General features: G+C 38.2%; 1 protein-coding gene across 4 annotated transcripts in view; it reads right to left on the bottom strand.

Annotated features, from left to right (window-relative positions):
* LOC131052781 (serine/threonine-protein kinase TOUSLED) overlaps positions 1-17629 on the bottom strand; it is a 167900-nt gene that overhangs the window by 46206 nt on the left and 104065 nt on the right. For all 4 annotated transcript variants that reach the window (XM_057987403.2, XM_057987402.2, XM_057987401.2 and 1 more), the window contains exon 11: positions 1019-1085. In XM_057987403.2, the coding sequence (XP_057843386.2) occupies positions 1019-1085 (67 nt within the window). The remainder of the gene's footprint in view (positions 1-1018; positions 1086-17629) is intronic.

Genomic DNA, 17629 nt, shown 5'->3' with positions numbered 1-17629 from the left:
AAGTCTATAAAGTTGCCAAGTGCACAAGAAATTCATTTTATCACCACAGGAGAAAAAAACTAAAGAGTGCCGCAAACTGAACTCTTCAACTTTCTTTGATCCCAAAATATAATATACCTGAAAAAACACTCCAGCATGCACGTGAAAGTGAGAAGGAAAACTAACAGAACATTTGATTCAATAATTTCTTTTAACTGGACCGAGGACTTCAAGGTAAAATACTCAATGATATCACACACTGGACAAGGTAGAGACTATATTTTGTTTCAAGAGTAAAATAAACTGTCTATAGTCTTTAACAAATCAAAAAGATCACAGCATCAAATAACTGTTGTATCTGCAACCACTGGATGGGAGAAAACAAAGATGAGGCTGAGAATAGCACATTCTTAAGATTGAATGCTACATATATATTCAGAAGAACATAATAGATAGAAGGTAAATACTTTTTATGCACAAAACAGATGATATTGCAAACTTCAAATGCTATCTTTAAGGCAATCTTCCTAAAGAAGCATTCAAGAGCTTAAATCTAAGATGAGGCTGAGAATAGCACATTCTTAAGATTGAATGCTACATATATATTCAGAAGAACATAATAGATAGAAGGTAAATACTTTTTATGCACAAAACAGATGATATTGCAAACTTCAAATGCTATCTTTAAGGCAATCTTCCTAAAGAAAAATTCAAGAGCTTAAATCTAACAGGCTACCTGGCTCTTCACCAGAAGCATTTACGCTAAACAAATCTAAAGGCAATATGTCATAATCTTCCCTTTCAATAACAAAATACTAGTATTCTTTAAACATGCATAAGATGTGTGAGATCTCATAATAAATCAACAAATTTCTCCCAATGAAATGAGATAAAACAATAAAAGCGAGTATGTTCCATAAACTCCTTGACAAACATTTAAATTCAGAAAGATATAGAGATCATGTGGAATATAGGTGGGCATCACAAGAGAAGAAATCCAGAAAATTTGCTTGTAAAAACAAGAGGAAAATGTTCTAACCAGTTTGTCGCTTCTTCAGGGATTTTCTGTGTCTTTCAATAGATTCCTTTTGTTCCAGCAAGGACCTCTGAATTAAATACCATGGCACAAAATTGTCAATACATAAAATTCAACAATGCCATGCAGGTGTTCTTTATTAGAAACATCATTATACTGCTTCACCATGAAGCTATGAATATAGAAATAACAGCAGACAAAAGATGTTTGAATTATTGGCATTTATTATCGTAAATTGCCATACAAGGCAATTATTCATTAGAAAAGAAAAATATTTTTGTCAAAATAACATAATAGATGGCATGACAAGTTACTCATACTACCTCTTGAACATGTATAATTTAAAACACTCATTTCAAAGCCACAGCATGTTTCTGAACAGAGCTCATCTGTGTATCTATCAAAAAGGGTCGAGCCAGGCACTGACATCGTCTATTCCTTGACTTTCCATAAGATGTATTATTAAAGGATTTGAGTCTGAACCTGTGCTCATAGATGCAAAATATCAATAATGAAGTTCATTGAATTATTAATTTATTGCCATGTTCCACAGCATTTCGAGGACAAGAACAGCAGAGGAAGGCAGTCTAAGAGACCCTTTTTGGGGTATGGCAGTATAAATATTAATATATAGGGAAATTCGATTTTTTATGAGTTTAGGTATACACGACATCTAGATTTAAGTTTAGACATTCAAATAATGCATCAAATTTAACAATTCAATATTCATCGATTCAAGTATAGCAGCAATAGAAAACAGTGTTTCACAGGGATGCATCCCTAGGGGTCTGGGTGATGTATCATAAATTCTGGGGACTCAGTGACTTGGAGGGGACGTCCCCTTTTTTCAGGACTTGAATCTGCTGCATTTACAGCATAAAATTTTACTTAAGGTAACTCGTAAAAGAAAAATAAATAAAAAACCCCTAAAAAGCTATAAGGGACAGGATTGTCATTGTAAATTCAGCACATTGTCTTTTGTTGTCCTCATTTTTGTTTTCAAAAATGAAGGACCACTACGGTGAAATTTTTATGAAAAAATGAAAAATTTTACTCTGTGGCATGCTTCCCGAGGCAGAATTTCGACTAATCCTTGGACTGGCTTAATCCTCAGTCCATTCTCGAACTACGTTTCGAATTTTGTCGAATTCTGGGTTTGTTTGCTATGCCTTTCCTTCAATTTCGGGTTTTAAAACCCCGACTGCAGGTGGAGAATTTTCTTCAAACTGCAAGTTTTAATGATATTCATTGTTTTGGTCTTTGTAGGGGAATTTTTGACCAATTACATGTGCACTTTTATTTCAAATATGTTACTTGTAATTTATCTTAAGTTTCCCCTTTGATGTTTTTATCTTTTTATTGTTTTTTGATCATTTTTAGTTAAAATAGGGATTTTTTGGCTCAACTGCAAGTAAACTTGCAATTTGTTCAAAAAACCCCTACTTTAATGGTTTTTACATGTAATAGGGATTTTAAATCTCCATTACATATGTGCAAGTGTTTCTAACTTGTTGTAGGGATTTTATTTCCCTTTTACAAGTATTTTAAACTTGCAGTTTGCTCCAAAAAACCTGATTTTGCCTTGCAAGTGCATTTTTGACAATTTTTAAACTTGTCATTTGTCCAAAAAATCCCGATTTTGGCTTGGTAAGTGAAAAAGTGAATTTTTAAACTTGCCATTTGTCTTAAAAAACCCGATTTTGGCATGTAAGTGGAAAAAGTGAAAATAAAACTTGTTATTTTCTCTCTAAAACCCGATTTGCTTCATTTTGGGCAATTCGAACTTGTCATTTGTCTTCTAAAACCCGATTTGCATGGAAAATGGAATTGTTGAAGATGTCAAAGCGATTTTTTGGGGAGATTTGCTGGAGATGCAAGGCGTTTAGGATTCTATCCTATTCTCATGCTTTCACAAACACATTTTTCGCCATTTAGAGTTTATTGTTGCTGGTTTTTGGTGCCAAATCAGCAAAACGTGGTTCTTTTAATCCACTTTTTGGGCGTTTTTACTCCACTCTCCTAAATCGTTTTGCCTTTTCCTACCTAGGCGTGGAGGGTGGGAGGATTTTCGAGCCATTTAATGATGCCATTGGAGTTTATAATGGTGGCCACGTTTTTCACGTAATTCCCTTTGGCAACGTTTTCAACATTTGGCATCATTGCTTCTTCTTCCTCCTTAGGCGTTTTGCTCTAATAAACTTGGATGCACTCTCTCATTGGCATTTTGGTCCTCCAAGTTTGAGATTGCTGCTACATTTATCAGTTTGAGGCATTTTTGCAAAAAACGGGATAAGGGTTTGAATTTCCGGATTGCTCATTTTTACCGGTTCTGCTTCTTCATTCCAAGAATTGTTGCATTATTGGAGAAGCATTTGCATTTTTAAGAAAGGTATGTTTTCTTTCCTTTCTTTCCTTCATTTTATTATTTTTTTGTTTTCTTTATTTTTCGTTCTTAATTGTATTTTTGGCATGTGTTCTTCCCCCAAAAAAAATTGGTTTTTGTGAAAGAAATCTTCCCCTTGGTATGCAATTGTTGAATTGCATTGTTCTTCCCAAAATTCCCTCTTTACTTGTATTCGGGATTTTTAATCTCGATTACAAGTTCGCTGGAAATTCTTGTTCTTCCCCTACGGTTAAGGAATTTAATCATTTTGGGTTAAAATTCCAAGTTGAAAAGTGTGAAATACCCCTCCCTTGCAAATTCGGGTTTTAAAAACCGGATTATATGTTGAAGAGTTCTTCCCACTTTCATGAAAATGACTTTCCCGGATTTTCTCATTTCTATCCATTCATGTTCCCCATATTCGTACTTTCCATTTCCATCATTTGCCGCAAGTCAAAATCTCTTCTTTCGCCCATTTCTCCATTTTCGAATTTACAAGTGTACTTGTATTCGGGTTTTAAAACCCCGATTGCATGTATGTCCTTTCCAACTTGTATACTTGCGAAAATTCTCCCAAGATCCGAAATTGATCAAAGTCAAGATTTTCCCATTTCTACATATTTTCCCTCTTTCTCTCTCAAAACCGTGAAATTCAGAAATCAAAGTTTTACCCATTTGAAGAAGGAAGAATGATATTTGCAGCTGACTATGATGTTGCCTTAACTCTTTTAAGTCTTCATCACAGCATTCCAGGTTCACAATCAATGTCAGATTTGCCGGCATCTCCAACTCCAAAGAAAATGAAATACAAATATGACAAATACCAGAATGAGGTTGCACCTTCCCAAGTTTCTTCTCCTTTGGATCACATCAGGGACACGGAGATAGGGCACGTTGATATGACAGAATTCATCAATAGGGTAGAAGATCCACAGGATAACAACTTGCAGCGGCTGTTGGACAGCCATATTCATCATGCATCTTCTTTCCCAGTGGCTGCCCTAGAACCTGAGTTCGTTCTTGCATGCGCCCATCATTTTGACAAGGAATTAAGAGTCATCAAAAATGATGATGGTGAAGCTATAATTCGCCTTGATGCGGATACAATCGAAAAGGTTTTTAGAATACCTCCTGCACCTATTTATATGGAAATCACCAAAGAAAGCGCAGCAGAGTATTATGTGAAAAGGGAAAAAGATTGCAAGCGACACATCAATAGGTGGATCCAAGAGCCATGTCCTTCCTTCTCAAGATGGGCAAAGTTGTACCGTAGTGATTTCAAATGGGAGATAGGAGACACCATCACTCTTCTCAGCAGGATGATGGGCCTTGAGCACTCCAATGTCTTTGAGCCATGGATGTATCAATTCATTATGTTCATACGGCAGTCACATCACATTTCATGGGGTGAAATCGTCAGCGATGCCTTGTGCGAACAACTTGCAGCAGTTCCTACCACTATGACCTTCTTCATGAATTCTTATTTGGTATATTTAACAGCGTCACTTAGACACTTTCCAGGTCTTTCTACCAAAAGTGATCGCTCGCTTATACCAGTTTGGGAATATTATGACCAGTTGCCATTGAAACCCAGCAGACTGCATTTCAGAAGAGTCCAAGATGCATTCTTCGGATATTTCATGTGTCAGATTGACATGGATCTCAGGAACAAAAGAGTATCAGATGAGGCATGGGTCAAAGTGTCTGAGTATGGGTGTTTGTTCTTGCAATTTCCTACCTTCACCTATATGAGGATTGGATGCTATGATGGTCAGCCATACATGCTTCCAAGATACCCAACCGATAAGATAATTCTTATGGAGTTGGGAAGACAAATCATGGTTGTTCATACTTTTCAGTCTGCTAGACACAAGGTTGGAATGGAGATCTCTACCACAAACCCATTGAAAATTGGTCGAGACTCCCTTGTCACATCTGTGAAGGCTAAGGCCATGGAGGCTGAATTGCAGGAAATCAAGCTTAAGAGGTTCAAACCTAGAGCTGATTTTGATTATAGAGGTATGAAGGAGAAGATCAAGAAATCCTTTGTGCATGTTCATCGCATTGAAGACATCTGGGTAGATCTCCGCACAGAAGCCAAAGTTCTAAAGATGGATTACTGCAGGCTCACTGTTGAGCAAATTGTTGACTTGAACTTGGCAGATATCCCACAAGGGATGATCGATGACGGGCATATACTTGATCCTGAATACACTTCACGAAGGGTTGAGGAAGCTCCACTTCCTTTGATCCAATGGTCACACAAGGAGTGCGTCTCCATCCTTGACAGATTTCAGCCTATCTTGGCCAACACTAACGCATGGTTGAAAAGTAATGCTGTTAGACTTATCAAAATCAAGGTTGGTAAAGAAGATGATTCTACGGGGCCTCTTGGACGAAAGTCTGAGATTCAGATTGATAACAAGGAGGGTGCTTCATCTTCGGGCACAAGGATCAAGTTACGAGTCAGTCGTGCAGTAGTGCTTCCTCCTGAGGAGACGCCTATTCGTGGGAAGGAGAAATCACGGTTCCATGTTCGGGTGATCGATCTGGATAATCCAGAAGAGGGGCAGCAATCTGACGATGCACCTAAGTCTCCAGTTTCAGACTCGACTCACGAGGTCATTCCTCCAGTTTCCATTGAGATGCCTCTTTCTCCTCCTGATTTGCTCGTAGATGAGTCTCCTTAGAATGCAGTTCCCATTTCAGCATACGAGCCTTCTCCTGATCGACAACAAGAAAGTGTGTTGAAAGTTCCTGAAGGTAATCCCACTTGCATTCAGTTATCAGAAATTGATACTTCCACTTCTGGTTTTGAAGAATTCATGAGGCAATCTTCATATTGGTAACCGAGCAAACCGTGGTCGCTGTCCAAACAGATATTCCTCCCAGGGTGACCACGGTAATTCAAACAGAAACTGCTTCTCCTTCGCCTTTGGCTGCTACTGGAAGTGAGTTGATGACTTTGCCTCCATGGCTTAGTTCTTTCACCCCGAAAAGGAAGAAGCAAGAGATTTCACCTGATGCCTTTGACTACCAGCAACTCAAACAATCCAGATCCAAAGTTGCTAAGAAGGCCAAGACTATCTCTAGGGTAACTGTTGATAGTAACAAGATGAAAATAGCTGAAATTGTGGAACCTATTGCAGATAAGCCACTTGATGAAATGTCAGCTGCTGATTATAAGGTTACAAGGGTACAATTGGGCAAGCAAACACATGAGGTCATTAAACATGATGCTCAGTTTTCTGTTGCTTCACTGGTGCAAAGGTGTGACGATCTTCTTGCAAAGAAAGACAAGCTAGAAGAGGAAAACCGACAGCTTATGGCAGCCATTCATAAAATCACAAAACCTGCTGCTGAAGGGAGTAACTCCATAGGTTCTTCTGGTTCCCAAGAATCAATTCGTGGAGTGGAAAGGGCTGCTCAGAAAGTACAAGCACTCGATTCCTGGGTTGATCAGCTTCATGATCAATGTGTACAAGTGGTAAAAGACATTTTTCAAATAATGTCTAAGTTGATAACCATTGAGGAGAAACTGGATCAGACTTCTAACACTTTCAAAAAGAATCTGAAAAGTGTTGAGAAAAGTCTGGCAATCTGGCGTACCATACCCCAACAATAGCTGAGTATTTTGCAGGAGCACGCCATCATCTCTTCCAGGGTCATGTACTTGGAATTTGAATAACTCATGGAAAACAAGACCCTTGTTCTTAAATCCCTCATTGAGGAGATCAGTGATGCAAGGAGATTCCGGGATGAAGTTTATCAAGGTATTGTCTCACATTGTGAAAAGGCCTCTTGCAATGTAGTAAGTCAGGATGGAGAGCTGATTCCAGAAGAAGAGGTTCTTGCTGATTTACAGATGAGGATTCATAATGAATGGAGGAGCGAACAATTCTCGGCAGCTTCAATTCAAGCATTGATGAAACACCAAGCCTTTTTGCATGAGATCCAATCTATCCTAGATAAAGACAATTCCGCGCTCCTCCGCTGTCACGACACTATTGTGAAGACTATGGTTGTTGCTAAGAACACCCATGAACCGAATCCCGAGGAACTACAAGCAAGCATCCGGAAATTTCAAGGATTCATGTCTTCACAAAATGCAACTTAAGTGTTTTTCAACACTTAGTTGAATTTTCCCTCTTTTGTAATCTTTAGTTGTAATTTTGTTTTGACAAGTTACATGTAAAAGTAATTTTTGTAAAATGCAAGTTACGCATTACTTGCACTTTTGTAATTACATGTAAGGCAACTACAAGTTGTGTCCGATTAGGACTATAGTTGGAATAACTCTTAGTTAGTTAATGAAGTCTCAGTTATTTATTGAATGAGTCTTGGTGGTTGAGAGAATCTCTCAAGTTAGTTAGGATCCTCCCACCTTTTTCTCAAAGCTCCTCTTCTATAAATACTTGAGGAGTCCATTGTAATTATCATCTTTTGGAAAGCAAACAAAAACTCTGCCAAATTTACAGCAAGAAGTCTTTGAGCTTATGTATGTGAATTGAAAGTTTTGAAGAATAATAAAGAAGGGTTACTCAAGTTTTGAGTCTTTGAGCTACATGTTTGAGTTTGAATCTTTTTATTTCTTCCATGCAAAGTGTTTCTAAAGGAGCTTAGTCTAATCTAATTTGAAGTCTTTGACCTGCAAGTAGAGAAGATTAATTAAAATAGGAAAATCTCTAGGAGCAGCAAGTCTTTGAGCTTGCGTCTATTCTTGAGGAAAAATTATTGTTTGATAAGAAATAGCAGCAAGTCTTTGAGCTTGCATTAGTTCTTGTCTTTGTGTTGAAAGAATAGATTATTCTAGTCTTTGAGCTGTTATCTTTTATTCGTTATAAAATTTAGTATAGCAAAGGATAGATAGGACTTCCAATAGTCAAGTCTTTGAGCTTGATATTGTTGTCCCGTCCCGAAGGAAGTGACGGAAGTTTTTGCGCTTTCAGGAAACTTCATTTCCTTTCTCTTATTTCACTTGAAAGTAGTTACTGCTGTTATTCAATCGCTATCCTTTTCTGTGAAGAGAAAAGGACATTGTCTGTCTTGAAAAAGAAGAAAGATTGCTGTCCCATCCCATTTTATTTTCCAAGTTGTAGTTAGATAGGGGGAGCCTTCCCTTAATTAGGAGAGTTTTTACTCGTGTGTTGTGGTTGAAACCACAATTTTGTATATTTCCCCAAGTGTACAAAATTTTCAACCAACATCTTTACTATTTAACTTTCTAACTGTTCTTAGTTTATTAAAATTATTTTAGAACCCATCCCAAAAATTTGGGAACATTGTTATCATCCCCACAACCAAATCCCTGCATCCACCTGTCTTGAAAGCTTGGAGAAGCATTGATAAAAATAATAATAATAATTAAGATTTTCAGAAATTGAAATTTTTACTAAAAGAATTTTTTGTTGTTTTCTTTTAAACCCACAAAGGGTTTCCCATAGGTGTATTTTGGGGAGACGCCGCCAAAATTCTCAGGGAGCGGATCAAGTTACCTGCTGTCCCCATGTCCCAAGGATGTCACAAGGAATGGGGATGCAATGTTTGGGTGGAGAAGGGATGTGCAGGAGGAGGAGAGGACATACCTGAAAAGAAAGAGCCTTGCTTCTAAGGAAAGCAAATGTAAATGGTAAATAGAACATTACTTATACCAGTACAAGTGAAACACATCACCATGGCTCATACTTATGTGTGATTGTAGTTTCTACACTAGCACTCGCCAAGTACCTATTCAAGCTCTGATCAAGGATTACATTAGCCTTGTTTAGTTAAATTCAAGTTGCAAAGAACCTCAATCAATGGGAAGATCATAGTCTCAGCCTAATGGAACCATTTTCCCCGGGCATACGAGTCATGGGTGTTCTAATTCTGAGCAGGTTCACCTATGTTTTAGATTCTAGTAAGTTCACTAGCTTTCCATGTGGCAGGGTGCAAGTGTGTAAAAGGAAGCAAAGATGTGGCGTATGCTTCCTACACTAACAAATGAGAAATAAGTTATAAGGAAATAAACACAAAATCAATATACCAGAACACAATAATTTACATGGGCAAAGCCTTTTCAGGAGAAAACCCCACACTCCAAAGCAACTCAAAGTATTATTCAATACTCAAATGGTTACAATACACTTGCACAGGCTAAATCTTTACATGAGTATCATCGGCAAGAGATCTAGAGCAATTTTGGGAATATAACACCTACAAAACTCACCCTATAGCCTCCATCTCAACCACAAAGAAAAAAGACATGAAACCATCAAATTATAATTAGAAAATCAACTGCTAAAATACCCAAAATGTGGCACCCAAATTTCTAGTCAAAATCCAATGGCCAAATCCTAAGATGTGTCCACAAGCTAAAAATAGAATATTCCTTGCATCTATCATAAGCTCATCATAATCCACTTGCCATCTTGGGCACTCCCTTTTGGCTCCATTATCTTTGTTCAAAGATGTCATATGATGTGTCATAACATGCATCATATGCTCGTCAACAAGTGTAACCTGCTCTTACAATTCTCTTATGCATCATAGATGCTCTTACATTTCTGATGTGACAGGCCCAACTTTTGGAGGCCAAAGATTTTTATCCAAAAAGCCAACTGTAGTCATTTCCTTTTTAAATTGAAGATCTCTAAGAAATCCATGCTGCCATAACCCACTTGCTTCAGTTAAGGCTCATTTTGACATTTTTTTAAGGCAAGTATCAACCTCTAGATCCCTAAAAATTGCATTTTTCTGTTCTATAGCCCAAAAATTGTTCTTTAAGACCAAAATGCAAGTCTGAGACACCTTTACTTACAATGTGGTTGACTATGTCCTTGCTAGCAGATAACTGATTCCCTACATTCAGGACCTACGTATCTATAGTCAATTCCCCCTTGCTGATCATATACTTTAATTTTAACTCCCATTATTTCTTCTCTGCCCTCTCTCTTGCCTCCTTTGAGGTCCCCCCTCACTCACAATACCATAACTCTTCAATGTTTGGTATGTAAACAATCGTACTGCTCAACTCTCTCAACTGATATCTAAGTCTTATCCCCTCTCCACAACTACAACCATATGCCAAAAATGATTTCTTATCCCATGTCCTGCATACGAAATTTGGAAGGATGCTAGTGATGCTTTTGTATCTGCTAATGGTATCGGTGATGATGATTCTTAGTTGATTGACTCAAATGCATCATAGCCCATGACTTTTCATAGGGAGTAGTAATCTTATTACATGGAGTGTGGAGGACAATGTTCCTTGGTGAGAACATCTCTTCAAACAGTTGATCAAGGAAACATGAAACTATCTTTCATGGATGGATAAATGAAGACACTCCCTAATGTTCTATATATACAAATTTTGACTAGAGATTTGATTTTTGGCTCTAAGATGATTGCCTCTGATGTGTATGTTACATTTACTGAAAAAGGGTGCAGGTTGGCTAAAGACAATTTGGCTCTAGCTAAATATTTGAGGCATGGAACTCTTTGAACCGGAAGAATCGATATTGTGTATCTCAATCAATGTAACTCAACTTGAATCTAGGTTCTTGTGGCATCATCCATTAGGACATAGCTGAAAAAAAACCTGAAAACCTTGGTAAGTAAGACAATAGTTGAAGGTTTAAACCTCAGGCATAAACAGAACAGCTGATTCATTGAAAGACATGGACAATGGTTATATTTTTTATTTGTGCATAGCATGATACAACTCGGGTCACAGTTGAGGAATTAAAGTAGCTAGCCCATTTCTAGAGTAAACCCTTGAAATCATTGGGGATTGGTTGTTGGTCTGTTAATTCTCCCTGATATCAGAAAAAAAGAATATGGTAGGTCTTTCAAATTGTTTTTAAATTGTTTTGTTGGGTTTGAATTTTTTCGATAGTGTGTGTTTGGAAAGCTAAATAGGATACAATTTGCTTCAAGGAGTGCTAGAGAAAAGCAAAGATTGGAAGTGATTCACAGTCACGTCTTTGGTTCAATAGATGTACACTCAATTGGTAAGTCGCAGTAATGTGTCTCTCTCACTAATGATTATTCTGGAAATGTTAGGGTGTATTTTCTTAGGAAAAAGGCCTAAGGTGTTCCACAAGTTTAAGCAATTTCAAGCAACTGTAGAAAATTGTAGAGGTAAAAAGATCAAAGTGGTAACGCCAAATAATTTGAGGAGTTTCGTCATAAAGAGTTTGAAGTAATTTGTGTGAGATTTTGCCAAGATCAAGAGCTCAATGAAAAGTACAATAGAGAGACAAAATAGATGATAGGAATAAACTGTATTCTATCAAGATGAAAATACTGATCAACTGGATCATCAACCAATACATACAATGTAGATGAGCCTGCTTATAAAGGCAAGGCTAAGAGAAAACAGAGCACGCAATCATGACATGTGGCTCAATGAGAAACAAGGGTAGGTAGGAAATAGGTGTGGTAGGTCAGAGAAACAATAAAATATTCCACATGAGGTGGATCACCCACTGAAGATGGAATTATCATCCCACAATAAGTGAATATGATAAAGTAATAACAAGATCACACCATAAAAGCTGGAAATCTCTTACAACACACTATCCCAATGTGGCACAAACACCCAAGTGTCTCATACCCAAACTACTATGAAATGCATTTCCTAAGTAAACTTAAGTAAGGTGTAATAATATCCAAGATGAATAATTAATTACACCAACACCCCCCCTTAAGTGCAACTTAGGGGAATGCACTTAAGTCTGCAATGCAACTAAGCAATGCAAGATGGGTCCCGGCTACGAGGCCATGTTAGGTACCCATGTACAAATGCAAATGCATGCAAACCAATGCAATGAAATCTCTCACAAAGCGGGGAAAGAGAGAAAAACCCAATGGGAAAAAACCCTCCCCCAAAAGAGAGATGAAAACTATATACATAGAACTCTCATAGAAGTATGAGAAGAACAAAACCCCATGTGAGGAAAAAGTTCCCCCATATGAAAGAAGAAGAAGAGAGACTAGGTAGCCCCCCCTCAATGTAGAATCTGCACCAATGGTAGAAGCTCGAAGATGTATTAAGAAACTACTCCATGAACGTCGAACAATGTTCCTTCCCTTGGGAAGAAACAAAACCAAAGGTGTATCCATGAAGTCTCCCCAATCATGAAGGGAAGAGGTAGGAAAAAAGCTCATGATGAATGGAATCTCTGAAAACTGCTCAAGTGTCCCCATGTCGATGTTGAAAGTTACCCCCTCCAAAGGTGGTGAACTACTCCACGTTGTTGAAAAAGGCACTCCAAGATCTAGTGGAGATGAATGTAGAACAATATCCAAAGACTCACATGTCTCCTCTAAACATAAAGAGACCTCCTCCAATTGTTGTACAAAAGTATCCACAATCATGTCAACCTTGAAAGAATAATCATGTAGAGAATGCACAAGAGGGTCAGAGTGTTCCCTCGCAACAATCGAAGAAGGATCATCTTCATCAAAGAGAAAATAAATATCATCAATGATGTCTCCCATATCTGCAATGAAGGACTCCACAAACAAACCTGCAATGTCTGCCAAGTAGTCATCCCAATCAACTGAAGCTGGAAGACAAGGAATATCCTGCTGCACTGAATCACAAGAAGGCAAAACTGTCACACTAGCTGCATCATCAGGTGCAATAGGTGATGTGATATCAGGAGGAGGAGATGAAATGCAAGGCTCAAGAACGGGGTCACATGTGAGAATCCCCAAGTTCAAGTACCCAAAGTTCTCCTCAAAATCTGAATCATCAACATAGGAAGAATCAACCTCATCAATAGGACCAAAATGTGAAAAAGAGTACAACCAAGATGCATGATCAACCACCCCAGTCGCAATGATAGCTCTAGTCGCCAAGTCTCTAATGATAACTGAATCAGGTGTGAACTCCACAATTTTCCTAGTTGCCCCATGTGTAATTTGATAGATGGAAAGAAGATTGTTTGTCAAATGGGGTACACACAACACATCATTGAAGGAGTTATCCCCAATGGCAATAGATCCTTTCCCAATCACATCCATGTAAGTATGATTGCCCATCAAAATCTGGAGCATGGTGCAAGGCTCAAATGAAGAAAACATAGACTGCGAAGATGCCATATGATGAGAAGCCCCTAAATCTAGAAGCCATCTCCCTGAATCATGACTTGTAGTAGCACAAAGAGCTTGTCCCTTTCCTTTATCCGTCCCAAAAGAGTGATCCTTTCCTTTATCCTTTTCCTTGGAAGAAGAAGTCGATGTAGACATCCTAGAAGGTAGGTTGTTTTGTTCTTCTCAAGAAGATGTTTCAACTCTTCAATATCCTTCTTATAACAATGTTGGTCATCATGTCCCAACTTCTTGCAATATGCACCAAAAAAATTGTCCTTATATGATTTCCTCTTAGGTGAGTCACCTTGTTGTGGAGAGGAGTATTGTGCTCCATCTTGTTGTGGTTTTGACTTAGGTTGCTTTAGATTCTTGTTTATTCCTTGATTGCTTTGATTCCCCTTATTAGCCACCAAAGCTTGTGACTTTGAAGATTTGACAATCCCCATCTTGGTCAACTTAGATTGCTCGAGTATCAACATCTCCGTGAATGCATCAAATGAGGGAGAAGTGTATGAGGAACCTTGAGCTAACCTATGGGTGTGAAGGCTAGATACAAAGGCTGCATACTCTGAAGGAAGCTTATCCAACAAGTTATAAACCAATTGAGCATCCTTTTTGTCAATCCCACAATTTTTTAGCTTTGCTATTAGCTCAATTGCTTTTGTGACATAATCTTGGATTGTATCAAAATCCTTGGGATCCAATGTTGTGAGTTCACTCATCAACTTTACCATACAATTTCTCATAAATATCCCAAGCCTTTTTAATTGTAGTACACTTACAATTTGAGCATTAGGATCAGCCTTAGGATCAGGTGGTGTTGTTATGGTTCCATTTACATAATGAATGAGTCCTTTTTCCATTAGCTTACTCCATGCCTTTATCTTCCATGATGCATAATTATGAGGAGTTAAAAGTGGAAATTTAGGAGAACCCATAGCACCAAAATGAAGCAAGGTGGACTTCTGATTTAAATTTTACAACTTCTCAAAAAAGAATAAAAGAGACTTCAACAAATACTGCAAGTGATCTAATAATCTAAGATCCACGCAAAATGCAAGTACCAAATAGGCCAAAAATGACCAAATACTGAAAGTACAATTTCTACTCAAAATCACTGCAAACTAATGGCAGATTATGAAAGTAAACGAAAAATTATATACATTCAATAAAAACGGCACCTGAAAAGGAGGTCATATGACCCCAAATGAAGCCTCTAAAGTTGCAAAATTTGGGATTAGACAGGTACAGTCATGAAAATCTGCAAATTCTGAAAAATCTGTCCATCAAAATCAGAAAATTCCTCAACCATTGCGAAGAGCATGAAATTCTAGCCCATTTCAAAAAAAATTGCACCAAAAAAGTAGCCAAAATGAGCAAGTTAGGGCCATTTGAAGTTGAACTGCAATTTCAAAAATACAAATGAGAGGGGGCTAAAAAATTTCAAAATACTGCTGACATCAGCAAATGACGAGCTTAAATTTGACGTCCGTCTGGCCATCACAAGAACTTCACATTTCCCTGCGTGGTGTCTGTACCGTACGGACTATACACGTGGCACACTGTGAATTATTCTGTACTGATGACGTGGCAATCGCGTGGTGATGACTGGGCGTACGGTCTACTGACTGGTCTGATGAGTTGGCGTGTTGACTGGGCAGATAGGTGGCGCCAACTCGGCGTTGATGTGTCTCTGCTGGCAAATAAATGGCTGCCACGTGTCAAGTGATATGCAAGCGTGGTCGGACAGAGCAGAAATCGTCGATGAGAGGCAAGGCCCAGTGGGGAGGTTACCGCTACCAAGAAAGTTCGTCGGAGGGAAAGGAGCAGACGGTGGAGTGGGCCACAGGCAGTGGTTACTAGACGGTTGGGGAACCGAAAGCCGAGGGTAGAGAGTCGGTGGTTGCCGGGAACAAAATCCGAAGCGCAGGCGGTGCGGCCCTGCGGTCAGCGCAAGGTACGGCCCCTGCAAAAAGGCACTGCAGGGCACGATCGGGCTGGGGGGTGGGGCAATGTCCCCCCCCCCACCCCCAATTTGAAAAAAAAACCTTTTTTTTTAACGCCCCACGATAAATAAAAAATATTTTCTGCGGATAATAAAAAAAAAAAATTCGCAAAAAAAGTTTAAAATATATATATATTTTTAATAAAATCGTACCATATAGCCTTATAGGCTAAATTTTTCCTCCAAAGCTGTTTTTCTCCAAAATAGGCCGAGTTTATACTCAATTTTCATGGAAACAGCCTTCCGGACTCAACCAAGATGTCCAAATCGATGTATGACGCACCCAAAAATAGCACCTCTCCAGATCCGAAAAATGAAGCCTCCAAAAAACCTCTCAAAGACAAATCAATGAAGCCCTCTAGGCTCTGATACCATGTGAGATTTTGCCAAGATCAAGAGCTCAATGAAAAGTACAATAGAGAGACAAAATAGATGATAGGAATAAACTGTATTCTATCAAGATGAAAATATTAATCAACTGGATCATCAACCAATACATACAATGTAGATGACCCTACTTATAAAGGCAAGGCTAAGAGAAAAGAGAGCACACAATCATGACATGTGGCTCAATGAGAAACAAGGGTAGGTAGGAAATAGGTGTGGTAGGTACGAGAAACAATAAAATATTTCACATGAGGTGGATCACCCACCGAAAGTGGAATTATCATCCCACAATAAGTGGATATGATAAAGTAATAACAAGATCACACCATAAAAGGTGGAAATCTCTTACAACACACTATCCCAATGTGGCACAAACACCCAAGTGTCTCATACCCAAACTACTATGATATACATGTACCTAAATAAACTTAAGTAAGGTGTAATAATATCCAAGATGAATAATTAGTTATACCAGCAATTTGCAAACACACTAGTATTGTTAGGCAAAGTACAACACCTTACACACTACAAGAGAATGGAATGGCTAAAGGATTAAATAGAACCTTGTTACATCAAGCTAGAAGCTTGTTGAGCAATACTAGTCTACGTAGGAGTTTTGCATTTAGGTGGTTACTACTACTGTTATTGGAAAAACGGGTCTCCTACATCTAAGCTTGAGGATGAGACACCATATGAGATGTGGAAAGGTAAGAAGCCTATTGTAACACAATAAAGAGTGTTTGTCTATGTGGAGAAGACATCATATGAGATGTGTTCGGGTAAGAAGGTCAAAGCCTTGAGGTTAGATAATGCGGGGGTAGTTTTGTTCTAAGGAGTTTGAGGGAATTCCTAAGAACACTTGTATTGTTAGGCAAAGGATAACACCCTACACGCTGAAACAAAATGGAGTATAGGTTAAATAGAACTTTGTTGGATTGAGCTAGAAGCATATTGAGAAATGTTGATCTAGTATAGGGGATTTGGACTGAAGCTAAAATAACAATTATTTTAAAAACATGTCTCCTATTTCTACACTTAAAAGAAGATGCATATGAAATGATGATAGGTAAGAAGCTTATTGTAGGACTTCAGAGTGTTTGGCTATGAGGCATTTGTTCATGTGCCAAAGGCAAAACAGTCTAAGTTGGACTTCAAAGATGAAAATTGTATTTCATTGGATATGCGTTGATGTGTTTTTTATGCACTTCATACACAAAATAAAATACCAAAGTATCTTATCCTCTCTTGAACAAAATCTCTTCAAATGCTAAGCTATGTGATCATGCGAGGTGACTCCAAGGTTCCAAATGTTAGGTCTTGACATGTGGATAAGCTCAATGGTTTGATGTGATATTGCTAGAATCACAAGGGGGACTTACGTTTTAATTGAAATTTTGCTTGAATGCTGTTGGAACTTGGAAATTTACTTGATTTTGGAAAAAAAAAAAAAAAAAAAAAAGATTAAAAGATTGAGGGCTTAGAGAAATCTAATCTACTCCTAAGATCAATAATAGCATTGGATCATGCTAGGATGGACACATTCCTTAAACCGAGCTTTGTTTTGCCATGTTGCCAAAAACTACACAAAATTGATGCAATCCTCCAAGGGAATTGAAAGGTTTTCATATCATGAATCATTCACCCAAACAAAGTTTTAAAACTCGGACTTGCCATGGACTCGGCAAACCAAAAATTTGGACTCGGACTCGGACTCGTGAAAGACTTGGCAAGGACTCGGCAAAAAAAAAACCGTAGTTTT

Source organism: Cryptomeria japonica, chromosome 6, assembly GCF_030272615.1.
Source record: "Cryptomeria japonica chromosome 6, Sugi_1.0, whole genome shotgun sequence".
Lineage (NCBI taxonomy): Eukaryota > Viridiplantae > Streptophyta > Pinopsida > Cupressales > Cupressaceae > Cryptomeria > Cryptomeria japonica.
This window is presented reverse-complemented; position numbering and strand designations above follow the sequence as displayed.